The sequence below is a fragment of the Amphiura filiformis genome, chromosome 20 (assembly GCF_039555335.1).
Source record: "Amphiura filiformis chromosome 20, Afil_fr2py, whole genome shotgun sequence".
Lineage (NCBI taxonomy): Eukaryota > Metazoa > Echinodermata > Ophiuroidea > Amphilepidida > Amphiuridae > Amphiura > Amphiura filiformis.
Window position 1 is genome coordinate 4,479,659 of NC_092647.1, and position 15,405 is coordinate 4,495,063.

Here is a 15,405-nt window from a genome sequence, read left to right on the forward strand (position 1 = left end):
TTACAACAATGATTAAAACTGGTTATATTTATCAGCGTTTTATGGCATAAAATAACATAAAATGCCATTTTGATTTGTTCAAAATATTAGACACGACGGTAATGAATGACAATAATAACTTTACACCATCTATTTTGTGGTCATTGTGTGAAATTGTCGGGTTTTGTTTTGGCCCTCGAGAAAATACCTCAGCCCAAAACAAAACCCTCCGATTTCACACAATGACCTCAAAATAGATGGTGCGCAGTTATTATTGTCTAAAACATTGTGTTGTTTATAACAAGGCCAAAGTGTTTAAAATTAAACATTGTGTTGTTTATAACTAGGATTAGCGGTTCTGCATAGAGTTTGGATTTGATTGTTTTACATGAAATCTTTGTATGCTGCGGTTTTTGGAGGATTATCAAGTTGCTGAAGGCATCAGTGTAGTAAACGCTCTCCCTATAGAGAATCCTCCCCGTAGGACTACATAGTGAGGGAATCCCACTGACACTGACTGTAGGACTACTTTTACCCACTATCACCTCTGTAGGACTACACAATAGAAAAAGACTTACGGTAAAACATGGCTCTCAGCAGGACTACATTGAATCCCGGGCATTGAATAACCCCGGTATGACTACACAGTACACATTACAACATTAAAAATAATCCACATAGATAACTTGTAGTAAAAAAGATTACTACTTTTAAATTAAGATCCAACAAAAAAGGACATTCACCTTTGATCAGTAGTTCTACAATAAAATAACCACTCATGAATAGAGAGGTCAATATCATTGTCATCATCATAATGTAAATAAGATAATCTCCACTAAAATAGACTTAAGATGTGTTGCTATGTTGGTCATTATTATGTAAATGAGATGTACAATGTTTGTTTGCCTTGTTTGGATCTAAAAAAACCATGTTTTACATAATTGATTACTTGTGAGGTTGACATATAGATCTGTGTGTGATTAGTTGGTTCAGTGACCGGATACCAGACAAAAAAGAATCTGCGAGTGAATAAATATGGCTACCTTATTGGAGGTGAATTAGTCCACAGGGTGCTTTTAGTGCTTTTGAAACTAATTAACTTAATTTGATATGATATGATATGATTTTATTAACCTGCACAACATCGCGGCCAAACAGCCGAATTGCATTATACAAGAAACACAACAAATATTATGAAAGAAACAAAATACACATACAGGGTGTAACAATAACATTTGTGCAATTTTGAAAATAGAATGACACAAGTATGCCGCTTATTTTTTGGTTTGATATTTATATGTGTATCATAATAATTTTTTTAGCCACCAGATAAGCTTTGTTCCAATAAAATCGATGGTATACAAGTGAAGATATAGCCAATTAGGTAACCTATAGTCTTAAAACAACTTGGGCAACTTTTGTCTAAGTGTTACAAAAGTGACTGAATAGAAATGAAACATTGACCAGTTGGACGGTGCTCTTATGATAGGTAGTTTTAAAAAATCGGGTATTCGAAGTGGTAGAAATGATTACATAATAGAATATCTCCTTGAGTTTTTGAAAGTCACAACTAAGAACTGACATAACAACCTCATTTAATAGAAATCGTGGCTGCAGCTCAACAACTTCAACCCCAATTCACGTTGGAAGAGCGTACTTTTTATGGTTGTGACATTCGGTAGCACACGGAGTCAAGCAGAAACCATAAGATTGTTTATCTCATTTTCCAAACTCACGTCTTCTATCGAGGCATACAATTACATATATTACTATGAGAGGTGTGTAGAATTTGTTAACATAAATGCTGGCAATAGTGGTCGCTCAAGAAGCCCAGCTGAACTTAATTTCAAAAATTATTGTTCTCAGTTTCACCAATGATATCTTAGGGATATGAGAAATTACTTTATTTATAAGATAATTTGAAAGAAATTTCACGACTTCATTGATAGATTTTAAAGAATAGCATATTATTATTAAGTTCATGTTAATTATATTAAGAAACACCACTTATAATTCTTTTGTGTCAGTTCTTTGATGTTTAATGCACAATAAGCATATCTACGCGGTTCAAACTTGATATGCGCAAACATGGCAAAAGCGGCCCAACACGTTTTCTGGACGATTTAATTAATCGGACATAACTTTTGAACCCAAGCTAGTAAAGGAACCAACTAAACATCTTCTTTTAGCCATGATATTATTGATTGCATTGCATATAACATTTTTGCCATTACTCTTTTGGTTGTTTTTCCTGAGAAGTCAATGCAATTGCATAAATTTTATTGTTACACCCTGTATAAAGCAAAAATATGAAAAAAAGGCAACTTGGCATTTAGGACAGCAGAGAGATGCAAAAGGGCACCCCCTTAACGTAAACAAAAACAAAACTAGACATTTTATTGATACTTTTCGCGAAATAATGGATACCGTAAAGGGTTTTACAAATTGCCAAACTGCCTATTATAATAAATGTTTACGCATAAACTTGACATGTAGGAGAATACCAAAACTTTCATGAAAATGTGAATATAACATTTCCAGTTTCATAAACACATTAAAAGGCGTTACAGAAAACGCTTCGATTAGCAGACTGTGAGTGAGTGTATTTTCTAAACACGCGATATTTTGTTTGTTTATCTTATTTATTTTTGTTATTCTCAAAATAAAAACTATTGCGTGAGTAAAGCCGTTGGTCTGGTCAAGTGACCACTGACTACAAAGCAAGGCTATATGAAGTTGTTATTGTAAAGGAAAACGCACTAATATTTACGAAGAAGTACAACAATGAAAAACACAGGAAACCAAATACAATGATATTATTATGGTTATGGGGTAGAGTCATACACTTCTTAGTAAAACAATAATTTGACATGCCATAATCGTACTCAAATAACATGAAGAAGTTGTTTTTGTATATATTGAAAACCACGAATGCATGTGGAAACCAAACACAATTACATCTTACTGTCATTTTCATTTAAAATAAGGCAGTAACCAACCCATACACTGTAAAAACAGTGTTTAGCGATTAAACACTTTTCTAAACACAATTTTGCCACCACTTTATAAACATGTTTTTAAAGCTAAACATCATGTGTCAAATTTCTCAACATTGGTCAGTGATGGTGTTTAATTTCTAAACATCTGACATCCATATTCTAAACATAAAGTTTCTAAACACATTCTTGCCACCACTTTCTAAACACTGTTTTTACAGTGTACTCATGTACGATTGGTGTTTTATTGCTGCTTTTAAAACACGCAATATGTATCTAAAAAATTCGAAGAAAACATTAAAAATTATGCCAGCAGAAAGAAGAAGGCCTTGATAAATTTGTGACTATTTTTGCATTTTCTCAAAAAATAATAACATACTGGTAGCAAAAGTTATGTATATTATAGAGGCAAGAAATACAGTTACTACACTGGAATATCAATGACTCAAGACAAGTGGTACGTTTGATAAGAAAAGAGGTACCGCTGGAATGTACCTCATTTAAACTATAAATCAAGCAAGTTTTCAAAGTACCGTATATGATTTGTAGAATAAACTTTTGCAAAACATCAAAGTCAACAGTGTTATTTTTGAATAATATATTGATTCAGTTAATGAAAAAGCAACGTTTGCACAGTATTTTTGCGAGACCTGAGAGCACATGAGACACATCGAATACCAGGAATGTCCTTCTTATATCAAATTTTTTTTTTTTAAATTGGCGATAAAAATTTTATGGTCAATTATTAAAAATTGATATCTTCGATATTTAACAGTCCTCGAAGTAATCTAATGATATGTGCTTTTAAGTAATTTAGCTGAGAGGAAAAGCTGTCCTTCATTTGAAAATTTTGACCTTTCGTATTGAAGATATCCATTTTTCCCAAAAAGACCTAAAACTGTAAGAATTAAAGTTGATACTATAAAAGCTATATTGAAGGTTTTTGAACCTGGGCAAATGCACACACATGACACAGTTGGCTTTTCCTGCCTTTTAATATCAAGGATATCATTATGATCATTATGGTTTGATCCCGAACCAATGGGTGTCAATCTTATGTAGGTCATCTACCTTTCAGCTGTCGGCTAACTCGGCTTTCATAGAAAGCTATTTAAAGTTACAAACCCCATATAAAGTGACGTACTATGGTGGGCACTCCCAAATTAGGGATCTTTCAGTGAAAGATTACTTGTTTGATAAAAGGGGTCTTTCCACATCAGACCAAAAAGTGGAGCATCTCTGTTTAGACTGTTTTCATGGGCTTTCATACATGGTTTGTGGTTCCAAATTACTCCTTTAAGCCAAACGGGGATCGTGCTTTCTCCATTACAGCATCAAATTTATGAGCTTGCTTTGCTTGCCGCTATCTTATCGGAATGACAAAGCAGTTGAACAATTCAAGACTCTTGGAACACCACCAATTTAATTAAGACATCTAGCTTTTATGCTTAGTGTTGTAAATTAAACGATTGTTAATCTATTTACTTGTTTGGCTGGTTAGGGTTTATCATACTTTCTTTAATGTTTAAGTATAGTTTTGGTTTCTAAGCGGACTGAGACACACTTCTGTTTCTAACGCGCTCTATAAGTGCATATTATTATGAGTTTTGTAAAAATATACACCCACATAGTCGAGCCCTACATCTGCCACAGGGGTTGATGTACATAGACCGCTCGATCACTTGTTCAAAAAAGTTCAAAAAAAGATAACTAAGTCGAAGCCAACCAATTTGCATGTACTATATGAACGATAATTGTACAAGGATTACTTGGCGACTTCAAAATTTGAAGAAAAAAATCGCCTTCGGCTTAAAAATCCGGTAAAACTTGAAAATGTATGAAAATTCAGCTCAAAATCCAAGATGGCGGCCGTAAAGTGAAAATTGTCAGAAGAAGAAAACTAAATCGAAGCCAAGTCATTAACATGTCTCACATGATAGGTAATTGCATACAGATTAATTGGGGACTTTAAAAAATGAAGAAAAAATTGGTCTTTGGTTTCAAAATGCACAAAATGGAAAAAATCCAAAATGGCGGATACTAGTACGAATAAATGATCAGGGCCAAACTGCCCAGCAAACACAAAACGTTTTCGACATCATTCGCAAAAAGGTTATAAAAGGTTGTCAGAAAACGTTTAAATGTCGGGTTATATAAAGGGTACATTAATGGTATAAAACGTTTTCATAACATTAAATAACATTTGTTGGTAATTTACTGCACAGCAAACACACATGTTTTACAGAAAACATTTAAATGTCGGGTCATATAAGAGTAAATGTATTTTTATCATTGACATTGTAGTTATAGTTGTAATCACATTTTTATAATCATTTATAATTGTAGTTGGATTATAGTTGCATTTATAGTTGCAGTTAGAATTGTAGCTGGATTGAGAGTTATAATTAGAGAGTTATAGTTGAGTCTAGAGTTATAGTTGAGTTTATAGTTACTTTATAGTAGTTGTAGGTTTAGAGTTAGGGTTGAATATTTCACTTATGCTACATATGATCACAGAAGTAAGAAATCTTTCATGATGATCAGGTATTAAACCTAGTAAATTCAAAACCTAGGTCTATAGATTCAAATCTTCTTAGACTATACTCCAACATCAGATACTCTTTTTTTCTGGAAGACCTGTGTAAATTACTTGAGGGCACAACAAAGGGGAATTAGTTTTATGGCCATATTAAATGTTTTCACTGTGGGAGACTATTAGCATGATTAGTAGTTGTGAAAACAGACCCTGGAAATAAATTCCAGGATCTGTGCTGTGACTTGGTATAGATCTGATCACCTACCATGCCTATCAAATTGCACTCTATTAGTTTAATTAGTGTTCAGTAGTTCAGGGGTTGTGGTGCCCAGGGGCCAATGATACATGTACATAATGGTGCCCATTTTTACATCAGCCCCCCCCTTACAAGTGTTTGTGAACGGTCCATAAATAGTTTTGCAAGCATAGCAAGCATGACATTTTGCACACATTTCTGTACTGCCCCCCTCTTTTAAAGTGCCAAATCCCCACAGCTCATAATTAGGGGTATATGTAATATGAGGGGTGTTTGGGTGATGGAGCCACCTTCAAAAGACAGGGTATAAACTCTTCTACAGGAGTGGGAGAATTAAGAAGGGGCCAAGAGGTGAAAAATTTCCAAATCTTCCTGCTGTCCCTCTAAAAATATTGTTGATATTCACTGAGAAATTTTGGGTCAAAATTAGAATGTTTAAAAATTGTGGTCTAACCAGGCCAAAAGAAGATACTTTTGGTCAATTTTGTCCCAGTATTTTGAGCCGAGGCAATATCGACCAGCCCCCGAAATTTTGAGGCGGTGGGTCTTTGGGAGCTGACTGCGTACCGATAAAAGGGGGTCTTTTGGAGCTGCGAACAAGTAAAACAGGGACTTTTGGTGCTGCGAACAGTCCAAATCAAGGGTCTACCTTGGCTTTCTGGTTGAAAATCGCCTGAAAAAAAACCTTTCAGAGCTGAAATTATCAAAATCAAGGGTCTTTCGGAGTTCTATTTTGGTCAAATATAGGGGGTCTTTCGGAGCTGCGAAATCCAAAAGGGGGTCTCTCCGGGAGCATACCCGTATGGTCATTTGTGTTGAGTGCCACACCCCCCCCCGGGACCAGCCTCTCCCACTCCCCATTACTGCTGATGCTGGTATGCCTCTGCTCTTCTGGGTCTTTGAATTGATGAAGGATCATGCTATAAAAATTAATTAAGTCATGAAGGGACATGAGCTATCTATAAATTGCATAATGGGTTGCTGTTTTGGCCATGATTTGACCACCCAGAGGCTTTCATTTCCTGCTTTAACCATCAACACATTGACCCCTCACTGTGTGCCTCAACTCCAAGCATGAAGTTATAGAACTCCCAGGACCCCAGTTTAGTATCTTTGTTTACCTTGACAAAAAGGCATTATGGGAAGGCATTCCAGTACAGAGTACGGAATGCATTTATGGAAGACATTTGACTACCGGTATAGCCCCGGGGCATAGCATAGTATCAACAATGCACTATGGGAAGCTATGGCATAATTTCATCAATCCTTTGTATGGGAATATAAGGTACTGGTGATGCATTCTGGGAAGAATACATAGTGTATAGGCCTATTTAACATGACAATAACATGTAAACTGGTATTTTTGTTAGCCAAATCCAAATAGAAATTACTCACGAATCTGAGCTTTCGCCATCTTGGCTGATGGCTTGATCACAGATGAACTGGTCCACTGCTTTTCCCGCGAGACTTGGTTGCTAAGGACGCATCCTCGTTACCCGGAAGTGATGTTGATTTTAGCAGTGGGTCATATACATGACAATAACATGGTTTAAAAAAATGCATTATGGGCAAGAGTTCCAACAATGCATTATGGGAAAGCATTCCAATACAATCTACAGCAATGCATTTATTGGGAAGACATTCCGCTACAGAGTATGGGTATAGCATATAGTTCCAACAATGCATTTTGGGAAATTATATCATAGCTTCAACGATGCATTATGGGAAAGCATTCCAGTACAGGTTACGGAATGCAATATGGAAGGCATTTGACTACAGGAATAGCATAGTATCAACAATGCATTATGGGAAGCTATGGCATATTTTCATGGGAATGAAATTATTTCATAATTTTATGGGAAGCTATGGCATTATGGGAAGCTATGGTATTTGACTACAGGTATAGCATAGTATCAACAATGCATTATGGGAAGCTATGGCATAATTTCATCAATATTTTGTATGGGAATAGAAGGTACAGCTGATGCATTCTGGGAAGAATACATAGTGTACATGTATTTAACATGACAATAACATGGTTTTAAAAATGCATTATGGGCAAGAGTTCCAACAGTGCATTATGGGCAAGAGTTCCAACAATGCATTATGGGAAAGCATTCAAATACAATCTACAGCAATGTATTATGAGTATAGGTATAGCATATAGTTTCAACAATGCATTATGGGAAAACATTCCAGTACAGGGTATGGAATGCATTATGGAAGGCATTTGACTACAGGTATAGCATAGTATTAACAATGCATTATGGGAAGCTATGGCATTTCATCAATACTTTGTATGGGAATATAAGGTACAGCTGATGCATGTAGGCCTAGGCCTATTTAACATGACAATAACATGGTTTTAAAAATGCATTATGGGCAAGAATTCCAACAATGCATTATGGGAAAGCATTCCAATACAATCTACAGCAATGCATTATGGGAAGACATTCCGCTACAGAGTATAGGTATAGCATATAGTTTCAACAATGTATTATGGGAAGCTATGGCATAATTTCAACAATGGTACAGAGAATGTCTTTAGTTATCTAGCCAACTATAGACTCAACTATAATTCCAACTACAACTATAAACTCAACTATAATTCCAACTACAACTATAAACTCAACTATAATTCCAACTATAACTACAACTACAACTATAACTACAACTATAAACTACAACTACAACTATAAACTATAAAATGTTAACACTCGTCATATAAAGGGTATAAAAACGTTTTAATAACATTCCAAAAACATTGTTGAAAACTTGGTACAAATCATTCTAAACAGAATGTCATTTTGGGGTTGAAAAAATATTTTGCAAAAAATGTTTGCCCAAAATATTTATAATAACGTTTTTAAAATGTTTTCACGACCTTTATATAACCCGACATTTAAATGTTATTAAAACGTTTTGTAAAAACATTTTAAGAACATTTCTGTTTTTGCTGGGTGCAAATATTTTAACATAATGTTATTTAAGTGTTGACAAAATATTTGGCCAAAAATGTTTGCAAAAATAGTTTAAAATGACATTTCGAAAACATTTTAAAAATATTGTTGTAGTGTGTTTTCATACAAAACGTTTTAAAACGATTTCATGACCTTTATATAACCCGACATTTTAATGTTATTAAAACGTTTTACGTAAACCAAAACCCAAAATATAACTTATTTAAAACGTTTTAAAAACGTTTTTGTGTTTGCTGGGTGATTACCTGTCTGTCTGTATCTTTCTGATCTGCAATTTTGCATATGGGGATATTCTAGTTGAAATCCATACACCCCCTGTTGAATACATGACTTTAACCTTCCATACAGGGAGTATAGATTTCAAATGCAGCCCCCCCCCCCCGGGAGGCACTTGACTTTGGAAGTGACGGGGATGTGTGGACAGCAGTACCAAACAAGGGGTCTTTCGGTGAGAGCTTAGACACAGAAAATAGGGGGTCTTTCAGTGAGAAGGTCCCATAATCTGGGGGTCATTCAGTGAGACTGGGAACAATTTTGGGTCAAGATATGAAATTTGATACAAAATTTTCACAAATTTGAAACATTTTTCAAAAATTAAAAAAAAAAATTGAAAAAAAGTTGAAAAATTTGAAGAAAAATAATGAAAAAATGGGGTAATTCAGTGAGAGATTAGAAATATTCCCTAAGGATTGAAAAAAAGGGGTCTTTTGGTGACAGGAAAACAAAAAAGAGGGTCTTTGTGTGAGGGGGAGTTCAGTAAAACAAAAATGGTATCAATGGGTGAGAGGGAGTTGAAAAATGGGGGTCAATGTGGCCGCATATCCCCGTCACCCATTTTTAGTGAGTGCCTCCCCCCAGATGCAGCACCCATTTAGGTATCCCTATGTATGTATTTCAACTGAAATATCCCATTGCACCTCCTGTATTGACCTATTAATATAATTAACCGGATAGACACACTAAGTTCAGGAAGATATTTTGACAGAAGGTAAGCGTGGTAATGGATCTCGTGAATTCCATAAACACTTAATGTTATATGAATGACTTCCTTTATACTACAAGTGATTTCCTTTTGATTGCAGACGCGGTGACATTCAACTTGAGTTTGCTTGACCAATGACCATAGAGAATCATGACAACAAACATCAACTTAAGTTGGTGAAAGACTTTTAAGACTTTTAAATATAACTTAAAGCCAAAAGCGCTATATGGCCTATATACTTACTAACATGACTAGACTATATAATTTTCAATGTAAACAGTCTTCTGAAGGTGTTTGGTGTAGATTAGATCTTGTTACAACCCTGCCAAACAACGAAACCATTTTGTGTCTAATCAGGGATGTAAGAGTTTTGGCAGGGTTGTTACAGTTAGTCACCAACATAAATTAGGTTAAGTCAATTCATTTGGCCTATTTGTAGCTCAAGTCAAATAAAGTCACTCAATTAACTGTATAGACGAATCCAATTTCACACATTCCTACACCTCAATGGCAGCCAAAGCTGGGTCCCCGTCGGCTCCATCTCACCTAAAATGTGAAATGATGCGGCCTTGGAGGGTATTTTAAACTGCATTCTATCACCCATGTTACACGTAGACAAAAGAATGATGACAGTTTAAAACACAAAAGAATCTAACATCGATTTGTAAGCGGCTTTAATCCACCCAACTGGGCAGTTTGGTGCTGGGGGGACCCAACAATGGCCGACCAAATCCTGACCATGACTTGGCTCGTTGGATTCGTCTATACATCATATTGTACATATTCAATTGGGTCACTAAAGATGCTGAATATCACGCGAGTTGGTTGCCTCATTTACCTCATGCCACAAGTTAAGAATTGTTACAATTTTTTGGGATTTTTTTTTCAAATATGTTACCAAAGTTGCTTGTATGTTTATTGGTCACCAAAATTAAATAACGCATGGCCTTGATCATTTCATTTTATACAAGTTTTGGGGGAAATGGTCCTTTTTGGCAATATCAGACAAAAGTATGAAAAAATGAATAACACCAAGTGTTTTTTATTTTTATTTTTAGGAAAGTAGCCCTAAATTTCTGTAAAACATTATTCCAAATTGAAAATGTCAAAATAAGCTATTTTAGATAAGACCTTTCAGGTGGTCAGATGATTTGTTTCCCATATGGTGACTCTGCAATCAAGACAGGTAATTTCCCAGAGGATGTTTAAAGACATTCCCACAACCCAATGGGGTTTCTGACCTTGTATGTCTGGCTTTTGTATACATGTGGTACAGTTGATCATGCCTTGCATTGGGATTGTGTGCAAATATCTGGTGTTTTCATCCTATTATTTAACATTCAAAACATCAAGACTTAGGAATAAAATTAATGCAGTGGGACAATATGAATGTTTCCTGTAAGAAAATCAAATATCAGTCATAAGTCTCAACTATTAACTCGTTAGCTGCAGTTTTAAAATTACCATTTTGTGTGTATGGCAATGGGGACTTTGCCTTTAAAATTAGGTTATATTGATCAAATTTCCCAATCATAGTGCATTGTAGGAATGCCTTTAAGCCTCCTCTGGTAATTTCCTGAGCTACACAATAAAAGTTATAAACATTAATTCCCGGGCATTAATTAAACCTTACATAATGTCAGGACATGATGACCCAATGTATGGAAATTAGAAAATTAATATATTATTGGTAATATAAACCTTATTGCAGGCACATGCAAGTTGATTCAAGTGTTTTATTTGGTTTCGTTTTTTGAAATGTGTTTTGAATTAATTGAATGTGCTTTGCAGCTTACGCAAGACCTGGTCAACTATACTATTTTGTCTCATTTAGAATGACCAAACATCTCTGTTAATCACATCAAACCCCATATCCTTCTTCATGTAGATTTACTAATCTGGTAAAAGGTTTGTAAGAGACCCACTCCAAAGTAAGCAATAGTTAACACACGTTTTATTATTACCATATACATGGTGTTTACTTGTGTTGCTATAGTGTACTTGATCAATAATAATACAAATTACATTATGGTTTCTATAATCATGATAATGCAAAACATTTATATATAATTTGTGATTAAAGCTCTGTGTTGGAAGATGTTAATTATTGGGACATATTATATGGGAACATAAGCACATTTGTGTTAAAAATATTAACAAGTGTTACAAAATAAACACTTGGTTTTGCAGTGATGTAGAGATAGTGAAACTTTTCAAATGGCGTGCCAAAAATTGTTTGCCCCTTCTCGGCCTGCCAAATATTACTTGCTTGAGGGCTCGAACGTTTCTGTAGTGTATTCCTAAGCCTTTTTAGAGCGTATTATTCAAAAGGTGTCCCATAAATAACTATAAATGTGTGCTAAAATGTCCCCTCTCAGCGTGCAAAGAGGCAGCGTGACCCCCCATTTTACCCTCCCCAGGGCTCATGATTATTGCACAGCCCTAAAATTTGGGTTCGAGGGCTTTATACATATTTTGGTTTAGTCCAGTGATTTTGCCAAAGAATTGATTAGACTTATATTACTGTACAGGGTGTCCCAGAATAAAATTACCGGGCGAATGAATTTGGACGTAAGTCGAGAAATAGACACCAGAATCCAAAATTCTAAACATCAGCATGTAGCCCATTTTATTCTGCATCTTAAACGTTAATTTTGCTGGAATCGGTTGACTGATCGCGAAGAAAAGAGCGATTACATAACGCATGTATCAATTCACTTCATTCCAAGTTTGAAAGAAAGATCATTCAATTCAATGCGCACTAGTTAATTGTCAATGGGCTTCATATTTTGTTCTGTGAAACCATTCTTTTTAAACAATCTATAACCTGCAAAACATTAATTAGATTTTGTTCAAATTTAAAAACCTGCACGATATTGGAAATGGAAGCGTACATGTAAGATGATGCTCGGTACATGTATTTGGAAATTTATTTTTTCTTTAATGTTGATATAAATGTTGCATAAAGAATTATTGCATAAAGAATTCCAGCTGGCTTAAAACATTTCTCACACACATTAATGTTTTTGGAATATTTCCAAGAAATTGTAATGCAATTAATGCAACGTTAATGTTGCATGGTATCAAAAACCACACGTAAAGCTGTAAGCACTTGGTCATTGTCATTCTTGGCTCAAATGTTCTTTGGAAAGTTAAAATATAACATATTTGTACAACCTAAAGAATTAAAGTTTGAAAGCTTCCAATTGCAGAAATCAAAGTTTTCTCGGACAAACTGTTATTCATCTTCAGTGAAAGCATGAATGACATAACACCGTCGGATTATAAAATAGATAATGTGGACTGAATTTAATGAGATACACAAACTTTAGGAAGCGGTGAGCGAGTATGAAAAAAGCGCATGTTGATCAAACTTGGAATGAACTGCATTGATGCACGCATTATGTAATGTTTCATTTCTTCACAACCAGTCAACCGAATCAAATAAAATTTTCGTATGCACAACAAAATAAGCTATACGCTTCATTTTGAATTTTTTGATTCTGATGTCTATTACTTACGTTCAATTTTATTCGCTCGGTAATTTTTTCTGGGACACCCTGTATATCACATAATCATTCACTATCTTACAAGAAGTTAATATTGTATTTGTCATGATTGTGTTATGTAAGCCAACTTATCTAATACAAAGCAGCAAGGTAAATATAATGTGTCAAGGGGTAACCTTGGGGTAACTAGTCTTTACAGCTTTTAAAGGTCACAATCGGAAAATGATTTCTATCAAACAACAGTTTTTTCTTTCCAAAGAAAGTAAATTTTTTTTTTTACATACAGAGTTGAACTTGTAAACGATGACCTGCTAAATCCTGCCTAATGCACCCCTGCACTGCATGATGCTCAATTTATCTATTTCTGTACCTTTTTAAAACTCAAAGCACAATATGAAGACTTTTGAGAGCATAATTACAACCATTTTATGATGGCTGCTCAGCTCAATGAACTGAACAGTATTTCATTCACTTTTAAATAAAAAGAAGACATTATGTGACGTGGTATATCGAAAAGAGACACTTTTGGGCAGGATCGTAAATGGAGAAATAGCAAAAAATCTGTCTGGGTGATTTTTTTCACAATATTATTTGGGTTTGTTGCAAATGTGTGATGCTAATAATATTTAAAATATTGTCTGATAGTTTCAGACCGGAATATAACTAACATCTTGTATTTTTTAGACATTTTTCGAGGTCATTCCTACTCAAAACCTTGTCAATAATATTTTTAAAGGCCAATATCTCAATTTCCAATTTTATAATACCATAAATTATTTACGAACTCAATATCTTCGCTTAGGAATATCCGATTTCATTGGAGAAAACGGCGTTGTGGAGCAAAATATCATTATTTAAGATATGTAAAACACTCAAAATTGATAACCTGCCCATGCGCCAAAAAGTGTCTCTTTTCGATATACCACGTCACATATAATTAACAATAATTAATTTACGGATTAGTGTCCGAAATCGTAACTTCTTTGGCTGTGACGTTTGACAACATACACTATTTCGGGTAAGACTCACGTGGATAAGACTATAAGAATTTAAAAAAAAAAATTCTAAACAGAAACAATGAAAGAATACATTCAAGGAAGAAGGAAGGAACGAAAGAAAGAAGGAACGAAAGAAAGAAAGAAAGAAAAAAGAGAGAAAGAAAGAAAGAACGAATGAAAGAAAAAGAGCAAACTTAACATTATAGCTTAAAATAATGTTAATAATAATATAATAAATCTACATACCTCCAAACGTCTCCGTGAAGAAACACAACATCACCATCGCTAACGCTGTTAGCCTGATTTGATCCATTTTGAATAAAATCATCAAATTATCCGTGATCACTCTTACACCTGCCGTGGAATAACTGTTCCCAAATATTTTAAGTATCTATTTTCAATCGAACGACGTGATGCTGTGCTTATGTTTTTCCAATGTCTATTGCATTTCTGTAATTACACGTGCTGTTTCAGTCGAATTCAAAACAAATCTAGTCCGTGTCATCCAACTTTCCAAGTTGAAGTATCATTTTGGTTACCAAGCAACACTCAAGCAGATATTTTTCCACCGCCTCCAACCTCTTTCCGAACGCTTCTCTGGAACTTAAGTTACTAAGAAAACCTGATAAAATCACCCACTTACGTCAGTAACGGAGTAAAACTTTCAGGAACATCTTTCCACACACCGCTGTGGTTGCTTAAATAAGTATTGATATATTTATGCAGATTTTCCTACGAAAACAGGTTATTGTTGTCTAAGTATTTCTTTTTCTTTGCGTGGTAGTCTGAAAGATGGCAGACTGTTTTAAGATAAATGATAATCCCCATGACATGAAGACGCTGTGTTCTAGGAGCTTCTAGGATTTCAATATTGATTGACAGCGGTGGGCGCATGCGCGGTGAGTGATGGTACAGTACGACTCGGGGTATGACCTAAAAATGTTAAGAATTTATACTTCTTTCGAAATGGGTTTGTGTTCTTGCCCATTCGTTGTTATTAATGGCCGGGGGCACTCAACTTTAGAAATGACGGTGTGGGTCATTGGGTATAACAAAATGAAAAAGTGGGTCATTCCATTGGGTATAAAATTTGAACAAAGGAGTTCCTTTGGTATAAAATTGAATGGATCACCGGGATTTTTGTTGTTGAAAAAGTGGAGCAAAATTC

At 34.9% G+C, this 15,405-nt stretch overlaps 1 protein-coding gene across 1 annotated transcript in view; it reads right to left on the bottom strand.

The window, feature by feature from the left end:
• Positions 1–15,040, bottom strand: part of LOC140143002 (fibronectin-like) — a 55,921-nt gene extending 40,881 nt beyond the window's left edge. Inside the window, exon 1 of the mRNA XM_072165029.1 lies at positions 14,484–15,040. Within this exon, the coding sequence (XP_072021130.1) occupies positions 14,484–14,565 (82 nt within the window). The 5' untranslated portion in view covers positions 14,566–15,040. The remainder of the gene's footprint in view (positions 1–14,483) is intronic.
• Positions 15,041–15,405: the final 365 nt, after the last annotated feature.